Source organism: Sinocyclocheilus grahami, unplaced genomic scaffold (assembly GCF_001515645.1).
Source record: "Sinocyclocheilus grahami isolate Dianchi unplaced genomic scaffold, SAMN03320097.WGS_v1.1 scaffold1069.1, whole genome shotgun sequence".
Lineage (NCBI taxonomy): Eukaryota > Metazoa > Chordata > Actinopteri > Cypriniformes > Cyprinidae > Sinocyclocheilus > Sinocyclocheilus grahami.
The window spans coordinates 181352-193405 of NW_015506248.1; the positions used below are offsets into that span (position 1 = coordinate 181352).

The 12054-nt window shown below is 37.4% G+C and overlaps 1 protein-coding gene across 4 annotated transcripts in view; it reads right to left on the reverse strand.

The window, feature by feature from the left end:
• Nucleotides 1–11754, reverse strand: part of fmnl2b (formin-like 2b) — a 35575-nt gene extending 23821 nt beyond the window's left edge. For 3 of the 4 annotated variants that reach the window (XM_016251740.1, XM_016251741.1, XM_016251739.1), the window contains exons 1-5: nucleotides 11148–11754; nucleotides 8287–8370; nucleotides 4837–4917; nucleotides 3699–3775; nucleotides 3488–3571 (exon numbers count right to left, since the gene is read on the reverse strand). In XM_016251740.1, coding sequence (XP_016107226.1) covers nucleotides 3488–3571; nucleotides 3699–3775; nucleotides 4837–4917; nucleotides 8287–8370; nucleotides 11148–11267 — 446 coding nt within the window. In that variant the 5' untranslated portion in view covers nucleotides 11268–11754. The remainder of the gene's footprint in view (nucleotides 1–3487; nucleotides 3572–3698; nucleotides 3776–4836; nucleotides 4918–8286; nucleotides 8371–11147) is intronic. The other variant, XM_016251738.1, reaches the window with a different exon arrangement.
• Nucleotides 11755–12054: the final 300 nt, after the last annotated feature.

The following is a 12054-nucleotide window of genomic DNA, read 5'->3' on the forward strand; positions in this document are numbered from 1 at the left end:
CACACTTGTCATAATCAGAGCTTATAAGTTGTAAATAAATAATTGCTGGATTCAAAACAGCAATTAAAAGGCGCTGTGACCGACACTTCACAATAAGTTTTCCCGGAGCATTCAATGTCACTAAACGGTAATTCCACAACTAAGAGCATCGTTCACAAGTTTCTGCATGGACCCAACTAGCCTAGGGCACAAGTTTTCAAGCCCTGGGACAAAATGGGATGCTTTAAGGAAAATGTATAGCCTATGTAAGTAATAGGTTAAAATAAAAAATAACAATTTGTTTTCATAAAAAAAAAAAATTCAGCTGTTCGATGGCACTGTAAATGCCGGATTTTTAAAAACAAATAGGCCTACTGGAATGCAAAAATTTTAAATCTGACATTTTCCGGAACAGGATCCAGCAGGATCAAATTAAGTACTGGTCATAATACTCACATAAAATGTTTCATGTTAGCAACAGTGTGTTTTGCTGCTGCAGCAGCGCCGATGGAAGCGGTTCACTGACTGCGCAGCACTGCCACACGTGCCACAGTTACGTTTGGGATAATTTTATTTTAAATGCCATAATGTCAGTTGAAAACATTGCAATAGTGTTTTAAAATACAATAACGAGCACCACGAAACCATTTAAAGAGGCGGAAACAGTCAACAAAGTAAAATTATCTCAAACATACGGCGCGCTCTCTTCATTTTATCAAATGATCATAATCACATCTATTCCTTTTACAATCCTGCTACTAGCATTTTTATTCAGACTAAAACCCCTTTAATTCAGGTGAGAAAGCGGGGGTTTTTTGAGTGGCTTTTGCACATCCTGCCATACTGGTGACTGCGTACAATGACTGTACAATCTATGAAGACTGTGTCTGTTCCCCGAATAGTGAGGTCAAAATATAAATTTAATGCAGGATCTAGAAAAAATCTGATCGTGATTAAACCAGAAAAATGTAAAATAAATGAACAAAAACTATTTTTAAAGTTTGGGCTCCTAAACATTAGATCACTCTCACCCAAAGCAGTTATTGTAAATGAAATGATCACAGATAATAGTTTTGATGTACTCTGCTTAACTGAAACCTGGCTAAAACCTAATGATTATATTGGTCTAAATGAGTCTACTCCACCAAGCTACTATTATAAGCATGAGCCCCGTCAGACTGGTCGTGGTGGCGGTGTTGCAACAATATATAGTGATATTCTCAATGTTACTCAGAAGACAGGATACAGGTTTAACTCATTTGAAATACTAATGCTTAATGTTACACTGTCAGATATGCAAAAGAAATCTATCGTAGCTCTTGCTCTGGCTACTGTGTATAGACCACCAGGGCCATATACAGATTTCCTAAAAGAATTTGCAGATTTCCTCTCAGACCTATTGGTTACTGTTGATAAAGCGCTAATTGTCGGAGATTTTAACATTCACGTTGATAATACAAATGATGCATTAGGACTTGCGTTTACTGACCTAATAAACTCTTTTGGAGTCAAGCAAAATGTTACCGGGCCCACTCATCGTTTTAATCATACGCTAGATTTAATTATATCGCATGGAATTGATCTTACTGATATAGATATCGTACCTCAAAGCGATGATGTTACTGACCATTTCCTTGTATAGTGCATGCTGCGTATTACTAATATTAACTATATGGCTCCGCGTTATCGTCCGGGCAGAACTATTGTTCCAGCCACCAAAGACAGATTCACAAATAACCTGCCTGATTTATCTCAACTGCTCTGTGTACCAATAAGTACACATGAACTAGACGAAATAACTAGCAACATGGGCACTATCTTCTCTAATACATTAGAAGCTGTTGCCCCCATCAAATTGAAAAAGGTTAGAGAAAAACGTACTGCGCCATGGTACAACAGTAATACCCATTCTCTCAAGAAAAAAACTCGTAGTCTTGAGCGCAAATGGAGAAAAACTAACTTGGAAGTTTTTAGAATTGCGTGGAAAAACAGTATGTCCAGCTATAGACAGGCTCTAAAAGCTGCCAGGGCCGAGCATATCCACAAACTCATAGAAAATAACCAAAACAATCCAAGGGTTTTATTTAGCACAGTGGCTAGATTAACAAATAACCAGACGCCACCCGATCTAAATATTCCCGCACAGTTTAATAGTAATGACTTTATGAATTTCTTCACTGATAAAATAGATAACATCAGAAATACAATAAAAAATGTAGATTCTACAGCGTATAATACTTCAGCTTCATTCATCGAGAATGAATGCTGTATCAGATGCAGGCAATCACACTCGCTCAGTCCATCTCTCTCTTAAAATACTCGACATAATACAGTAAGCTTTAATACAGTAATACAATAAGCTTTTAATGAAGCAACTCAATGTTCCTTCGTTACTAGTTCTAAAGTGATGTTGGGCTCAGCTGTTAAACTGTCAACTTGAGATTTGAGTCAGTGGCGGAATGAAGTAGTTCTGCATACAAAATGTTTTTTAAGACACTTTGTGGTTGTTTATTAATTATTTACACACTTGTGCCATCAAACTGTTGTATAAACGCAATATCACACTCGTAGTCGTGTGATATCACTCTATATCAGAATGGCTGTGATTATCTCAGCCTGCAGCCTTGTGTCAACAAGTGGTTTCCAATTCTGGTCCTGATGCACATAGAATTGCACATTTTGTGTGTCTCTCCTATCTGACACAAACTACTTCATGAACCCATTAAGGTCCCAAAACTCTTGCCTTTTGACAGTGCCAGTTAAGAAAAACTAAATGAGCATTTCCTTACATGGCTCTTAACCTTTGGAATGGCCTTTCTAACACTGTTCAGAACTTAGACAAACTCTCTTTAAGTCTAGACTTAAAACTCATTTGTTTAGCCAGGCATATAGTTAAATCCCCATAGTCCACTTCTAATCCTGCTAGACTTATTCTGAAGGTTGGCAACTATTGATCCTTTCTTTATTAGAAGCACTAACATTACTTCCATTTCTTTCCTTTGCCTACACCTTAGGCAACACATGCCGAGTTTCATTAGACCCTGCCATGCCCACTACTTTGGCTCAGCATCAATCCACACTTGAACTCCAGCAATACTACATTTAATTTTACTACTTATTAATTAGCAAATATAATGAATATTTAAAATAAAGAATACCTTGTTGTAAAATTAACGTGTACAAGTTTGTATAAAACTTTTAGGTACCTAATCAGCGAAAATGGCGATCACATCACAAGATGCTGAAAAACATTTAGCACATTTCCATCCATCAAACCTTCTGTCACTGCTAAATGAGGCACTTATCTAATTCACCACCCCTCTTTCATTTGTCAGAAGCAACCCAGCAGTGACCGGTGACAAGATTTCAGCAACAATCTTTTGAAACTGTCTGTCTGTGACTGTTATGACAACCCTTACCAATTGCAGAGTGTTCTGAGGTGGTAAGCGAAAGCAAAAGACAGCAGCAAAGACAAAAATTAAGGTTGACAAGCAAAAGAACTACTTACGTGACAGCATACTGGGCAAAAGACAGGTACTCCACCAGAACATCAAGCCCTTTATTATCCTCATTGAGAAACTCTCTCACCCACCTAAGTGAAGAACAAAACATTTAATGGCATTTCCCCCGACTGACTACCTCAAAAAAAAACTTTCACAGATCTAAAATGAACTTAATTCATGTTACATTGAGGTTGATTCATTGAGCATTTGACTCACCCGATGTGATTGGTCCTAAGAGATATCTCCAGCTCTCTGAGCACCTGAGTTGACTCTTGAACTCGCCTTCTAAATTTCTGTGAAGGAGGAGGAAGAGATGTCCACTTCTGAGCAAGCATGTACTTGATTTGGTAGGAAAGTAGCAAATGCCAATCTTTTATCATCAACATTTTGATGATAAATGAGTGTGAAACATTTACTTTATAATAAGTCGTCAAATTATCAGAAAGTAAATATTTTACAAACATTTACATTTTTTAGACTGTTTTATTCAAGATCTTTTTTGATCTTGAAAATGATCTTTCTTACCCATCACAAGAGTGCTGTTACACTTATAACCTTGAAGAAAACTATCAACACGTATCCAAATTTTAGAAAACCTTATTTATTATTTACATTTATGTAGCATTATTAATATTTCACCCCAAACTTTTACACAAAAAAAGACCTCCTAGCACCTTCTTGACATCCAGTTTGGCAACTCCAGTTTGAAAGGCCCTATTGGAAAGTGCTATATGGCTTGACTGGTATTATAAGGATTTCTGGATAGGCCATTAAATTTAAGAGGTGGGTGTTTCTTCTATTACTTAGATGCAGCTTTAAAATATGCAGGAGACATTTCTGTTTATTTGCATATATAATTCATTTAAAGGAGTAGTTAACGTCATCATTTACTCACCCTCCACTTGTTCCAAACCTGTATGAGCTTCTTTCTTCTGTTGAACACAAAAGAATATATTTTGAAAAATGTTAGTATCCGAACAGTTGATGGGCACCTTTGACTTCCATAGTATTTTTTTTTTTACTTCTATGGAAGTCAATGGTGCCCATCAACTGTTCGGATACTAACATTTTTCAAAATATATTCTTTTGATAAAGAAACTCATACAGGTTTGGAACAAGTGGAGGGTGAGTAAATGATGACAGAATTTTCATTCTGGAAGTGAACTACTCCTTTAAGGCATCTTCACACATACATGCATGTGCATCTACTATATACTAACTGCAAGTGCCTTGCTTAAGGGCACGATGATGATCACTCCTTGAAGAGTTTGAATGTACAACCTTTGGATAACCAGGGCTAGATCTTTAAATATTTGTGGTCTATAAATATAGCAGACAAAAAGTCATAACTCACCTTCCTGGTGACAGCAGGATCCAGAAAGCTTCTGAGCTTCTGAATGTACGTATGGGGAGGATTTTTCACTTGGAATCGTTCCTGTTAGACACAAAAATTATGCTTTATTTCTATTATTCAAATTTATCACTCCTCTTGAAGCAAGTTCAAACCCCTCCCCAACTTCAACATGAAACATTAACTAAGTAAACCTTCTTTTCTGTTCAGTTATCCTCTGATCTAATTCCCAATCATTCAGCTCCTCGCAGAGTCTAACTTTTACCCAATCTCTTCTGAACCACATTTCAGCCTTGTAAGCATCATGGCAATCACTGAGATATGATCATTTATTATTTAGACAGCAGGCATTTCACACTCTTTCACCTCAATAAACATTTCCACTGTCAGCCATGTTCTCCTTCTCTTACGGCAGAGTAGCCATGGTGACATGATAGGGTGGATGTAGAAAGAATGTATTAATAAAGAATATGTTTACTTAGTGGTGCTGTTCATGAGTTCGCCTGCCAACTCAGCCCTGCCAGATAATGGTAAACGAGCTTGGCTTGCTGTCCACAAAGGAGGCTCGAACCCAAGGCTCGGCTCGAGCTCAGAGTAAGAACCCCTTCTTATGATGGTACAGTGTGGAGGAAAAAGAGAAAGAATTAGAGGAGGAGAAGAGGAGGTGGAGGGATGCCGGAAGAATTGTTGCTGGAGCAATGACTGCTGCTTATATACAGTCGGAGCGATGATTAACAGGACTGGATGATTAGGTTCCTCCCGAACCTCCGTTGGGAACTTAAATTATGATAAAGGAACTTTCCTCTATGTATATGTATTAGGGTGATTATATATCTGTACTCATTTTCAGCTTGGATCAATTTAAGTTGTACAGGTTTACAGGAAATACAACAAAATTAAAAGGTCAGAGGTTGTGTCATTTAACCAACTTTAAAAACATTGATGGATATGCTTTCTGTCAATGTGAAAGATAATGAAAGAGATATCTGCTTTATTGGAATCATTCTTTGAGTAAGGTATGCCAACAGGAAATAAAACAAAGAAAATTACAAAGTTTTAATGGGGCCGCATGAAAACAGACCTGTAGAGGAATGGACAGAAATGAAGTATATTCCAGTGGTTATTTAATCGGTTGACCAGAGCACAAGTGTCTGTTGTCTTTTTTTCACTGAATAAAAACCCAAGAAACCTCAACAGAGCACTTGGTATGGCTAAAATAGCTACTGCCACATAGATTCTTGTGATATCAATGTCACAATAAAGAAAACGTTGTAGCTGGAACTTTGTTTTGACATTATTTAAAAAACATTTTTCGCCAAAAGTCAAAGGGGGTTTAGGGTGTCATGCACATGGGTTGTCATTTTTACGCTTTAAAAAGGTATTATCCTGTAAAACCTGACATATAAAATAATGGTCAAACTATTTATTTGAAATGGAACAGTTCCCTGAACTCATAGACAACAAATTAAAAATAATAAATAAACAAATAAATATATTTTTATGGCTCATTTAGTATTCCTCACTTTTAATAATAGCCCTAAACGGAGCAAAAATATAAAATTTGTTGCAGTTGCTGATATTTATATGGCCAAAATGTAAGATGAAATTCTGATAGTTTGTAATGTAAATCAAAGAGATCTTTATAACATTATAGCAGACTACTTCCATAAAATGCACAGAAATAGCAGTTTTCACTCTATATCTCCCAGTAGTATGATGGTATTATACTTTGTTTTATGATTGAAGCTCTGTAGTTTTTATTCTGGGAGGCAAAACATAATGCAATGCAATACAAAGATGATTGAGGAACGAGCAAATTCCTCTAAAGCCTGATGTATCATATTTAATACTTACATTTTAATATGATTTTTCTACCTTTTAATTATTTTTTCTAAAAAAAAAAAATAAAAAAAATAAGCATTGATAATCAAGTTGCTTCAGTCCAGTAAGTATTCATCTTAAAATATGACAATGAAAAAGGTGGTCTTACATTTTATAAAAATCATTAAAGAGTTCACAGCAAAAGACACATTAAAGGACTCATATGATGCGATTTCAATTTTTCCTTTCTCTTTGGAGTGTTACAAGCTCTTGGTGCATAAAGAAGATCTGTAAAGTTGCAAAGACTACAGTCTCAAATCCAAAGAGATATTCTTTATAAAAGTTAAGAGTCAGCCACACCTACCTAAAACGGCTCGTTCTAACACGCCCCCACATATCTACCTCACTATGTGGGAAGATTTGCATAACGCCGCCCAAATGTTCATGCAAAGAAAGAAGGCGTAACTTTTATTCTCACTGTAGTATTGTTGCCGCTTTCCGCAATCTCCTGAAGACGCTTTGTGCTTCGTTGTGAAAGCGAAACTACTTTGTTTGGTCTTCCAAAAGAGGACACGACTACAAATCGGTGGTTAAGTTGTATTTACAACACTCTTCCAGAACAGTTTAACCCAAATATCCAGATGTGTGCAGCACATTTTATGGAGGACTGTTTACTGATCCTGGGAGAGCACCTTTAGACTAAAATGCCAGCAGTTCTGACTCACGTAAGTACGTTTTCATTTAAAGGATTTGCCACTGATGATTCAAACCCGAGTTTTGGGCAGTGTGGAGTAGCACTTATTGTTTGCCATTTCTCTGATCACAAATGCAGACAGGGTTTTATGTTTACGCGGCGTGATGCAATGCAACGCAACGCGTAAAAAGACAGTATAAGTCATTAGAATCAGTAATTATGTCCCCACTGGATGCAACAAATGCCTCGTTTGTAATGGGTTTTAATGTTTTTGTCTCGTTGCTCCGGCTGGGACACGGCATCAACAGTATGTGAGGAGCGTAACATTTCCATCTCACGCTTGAGGTATTCGGCCAATCACAACGCACTGGATAGCTGGCCAATCACAGCACACCTCGCTTTTTCAGAACGATGAGCTTTGTAAAAATCGACACGTTTCAAAAAGGCGGGGCATAGAGGAGAAACAATAATGTACAGTATGTGGAAAATAATGTGTTTTTTTTTTTACTTTAAACCGCATAAACACATTTCATTACACCAAATACACAAAATAAATGTTCTTTTTAGCAGCATCATATGACCCCTTTAACCTGAAGGAGGACGTTTTTAGAATTATACTAAAAGGCCTTTTACTTGCTAAAACAGCCTAATCAATCTATACGCTATCAATCAGACAGATGACAAAAGGCATGTGGTAGATTTTGTTAGTTTTGAACATGTTGATAATTTAGAGGTCATGAAACTTGTATATCAAATATGATAGCGTAGGCTTCATAGAGTTAATACTGGGTATAATAAAGACTTTTATTTTCTGTAAAAAGGAAAAAAGACAGTTGTAACAACCTCTGACTAAGATGGTTATGTAACAGTTCTGTAAAATTGCTTTCTGGCTTAAATAAGACTCATTATGCAGTATGCATGTAAACAGACACTCTCACCTGATCACATATCAGTTCCCATTTTTTTTCATTGTCATACTGTCTAAGGAGCCTCACTTTATCCGGAGGAAGGTTCATAGAGTTCTGAGAAAGACCGAGAGAGAGAGAGAGCGTTAACATTCTTTTTTCTCATACATTTGAAGCATTCTGTACATACCATGTTCATCAAAAACACAAATGATGAAAAGCTAAATAGTTAGTCTTGAAAATTCCTGAGACACCATGGATTTTTCTCTGCAAGTTGTTCAAAAACAAATATGTCACCAGGCAGTGTTTAACATATTTACGATTTTGTCCCATCTCTGATCTAAGTTCAAACATGGTTTCAGTCTGAACAGACTAAATATCTTCAGAACAGCAACATTCTCCTCTGCAACAATCAAACAGAAAATAAATATCTGCACCTTCATACAGCATATCACCAGCATTAAAAAAAAAAATTATTTAATGAAAGTTTAATGACATTGCCTCCCTAAAGGAAAAGTTCACTCAAAAAGAAGATTCTGCTGAAAATCCAAGATGTAGATTAGTTTGTTTCTTCATCAGAAGAGATTTCTGTATTACATCAGAAATTTAGTATTACATCACCAATTTAGTATTGCTCAACAATGGATCCTCTGCAGTGAATGGGTGCCGTCAGAATGACAGTTCAAAGAGCTGATAAAAATATCACAATAACCCACAAGCAATCCTCAGTACTTCAGTCCGTTAATTAACATCTTGTGAAGTAAAAAAAACTGTGTTCGTAAGAAACAAAAGCATTATTAATGTGTCATGTTAAAAATGTCGCTTCTGGACAAAATACCAGTCCATAACCCATAATGATGCTTCCTCGAGTGTAAAAGTCCACCACGTTCGTACATCAAAATCCACTGACATTTTGTTTAGAATCATTTTTGCTTTTAAATGGTGCTTGATCTGTGCACATTTTACTCCTGAATCTCTGGTTATTCTCTGGAGAAAGCAATACTATGGATGGATAGAGGACTCAAATTTTACACACATGCAACTTTTCATTTCACAAGACATTAATTGATAGACTGGAGTTGTGTGGATTACTTGTGATGTTTTCATCAGCTGTTTGAACTTTCATTCTGACGGCACCCATTCACTGCAGAGGATGTAAGTAAAGTAATGTTACATTTCTCCAAATCCGTTCCAACGAACAAACTAATTGACTTCTATGGCCTGAGGGTAAGTAAATTGTCAGCAAAATATTAATTTGTGTGTGAAATATTATTTTAAGACATGCAGATTTAGGGAAGGAAAACAAGAATGAAGCCTTTCTTTTATACTCCATGAAATTTAGTGAAAAATATCTCCAAAGTGGTTATTACTTGTATGTTACACACTTGGTCCATATATGCTTATTTTACAAATATAAAATTAAATAATGGATTGATAGAATCAGATTAATTAATTGCATTAATTTAAATTATATTGAAATTAATTTAACTGAGCCCATCAAAGATAACTGACTGAAACATACTGTTAGTTTCTCATGCTTTTTCATGTTACTTTCTGTTCTTCTATTAGGGCATAATAAGCCAAGCCCAAGATTGACTAAATGATTAATGAGAGAAAAGCTCTGGAAATCAAACAGTCTGAGCATCAAATGAAAACCCAGCAGCAGTGCCCAACATGTGGAAGAGGGTGAAGAGACTTGGGCTGCAAAAGCCAACTGTATTGAGACAGAATTTGTGATGCAAATCTGTGAAAACGAGGCAGCATTAACCCATTTGCATTCACTCCCCCCACTCCGTTTCTCCTATCTCAGGCACAAGCAGACAGACATGCCCACACACATGCACGATGCACACATGGCATGAAGCGGTTATGCTGATTTGCAGACTTGAGATTCTCAATGCACTGATTAGATCTTGAGTGTTCTGTGGGCAGGTCTCTAATGTAAGCAAATGATGTGTGTCTGTTTGGAGGACACCCTGAAAATCAAATCAGGGAGATAAGTAACAGATGACTAAGTCTAAGTGCATTGATTAAAGACCTTTGAGAACTTCACATGTAAAGCTTGTCAAAAGAATGTGGGTTTGAATCCGTCAAATTAATCAAGGCACTCCAATTACAGACATGAACAGGACCAGCTCATATTAATAAGAAAACAGGTCTGATCAAAGTCAGTGGCACAACACAGAAACAGATAGTTACACTTTATTGATCTCCGAGGGGAAATTTAGGGTCTCTGGGGGGAAATTTGTACCACTCCAAATGTAATTTTAATAGACTGCAAGCTGGATTCTGATGAGAGAATTAAATCACAGGATAGATATCATGTATATCCCTCAATACATTATCTTGAAGAGCCTTTCATGACAAACTGAAGCATTTCAGACCCCTTTACCAGACAACAATCAGACAGGTTGTGCCATTGGCTGAAATATCAACCAGCAAGATAATACTGACATTGTAGCTCTATCTGTATCTAAATAAGTGCAAGTACTTTTCATGCTTCATGGGTTATTGGTTATGTTAAGTCCAGCACCTAAAAGAATCCTATAGAAAAACAAATGCAGGGAATACAGTGGCCTACAGAGCACGGACAGACTCCTTAAATCATACATGAATGCATAATCACCGCAATAAGAAAGCATATGTCATGTGCTTTTTTCGTCACAATTCTGGTGACGCTAAAACAGCTCAAAAACCCAAAGGATTCCATAATAAAGATGCCGCGCGCCTGCAATTAGTAGCTATCATGCTCGCGCAAACAGCATCAAAGCAATGCACACTGCCAACCGCACACAATAGAGGCGTGTGCGCTGGCGTGGGCTGCCAGCTTCCTTACTAGTTGTGCACATGATACAATTACATCGAAATGGCTTTTCAGGATAAGTGAAAATTACCAGTGCAATTGCAAATCTCTCCTCCAGTTCGGCCGGGTCCGGCATGGGCAGTTTAGGGGGTTTGCTGCCCCTCGCCCTGAAATCTGTGAGCTGAGCATCCATACTTTCTGCGTTCCCCATGTTTTTTGTCTGATGCCCAGCGACGGTAAACCCTTTGGAAAAACGTATTCAGCACCAAAATGTAATCAAGAGGCAAAAAGCAATCAAAAAAGATAGTGCAGGCTTTTTAAAGGTGACCAAACACCCTCTCCATCGATGCAAACCCGCAGAGCTCTGTATCAGATTGCGAGAATTCGACAATAGCATCCCTACATTGTTAATCCATATCTGTCGGGCCCTCAGTTCATTTTTCGGAGCTGTTGAGCATCGTTCACTCAACGGCAGCGGGTCTGAAGCTGGGCGCATTTATCTGTATCATGCACAAGAAATGCACCGCTGGAGGTTTGCGGCATGATAACGCGCATGGCTCGGACTCGGGCAGGCCAGTTAATCCGCGCTGTGTGGATGATAACAGACGGACTTTGGCTAAACGTAAACTCCCCCATTCAATCCCCCACACAATGAAGCCTTTCAGCACCAATCCCCCGCTGGGGAGTGCCAAAAAGCCATGCTGAGGAGTCGAGGGGGAGGCAATGTTTTGTTCTGTTGCATGCCGGTATTTGTAGTTTGGGCAGCACATCAAAGCGACATTATAGATATATTGTAACTTTCTAAAAATCCGACACAGAAAGTGCATTTATTGTAGTGTATTGTAGAAACGACTGTATTTTTATTATGTTATGTTGTGCATCATTTTATTAATAGTCTGTTTTATTTTATTATTACATTTACATCTTAGATTCTTCCAAATAGCCACCATTTCCCTTCATAATAGCTTTGCACACGGTGGAATAGTACGTTTTAACGG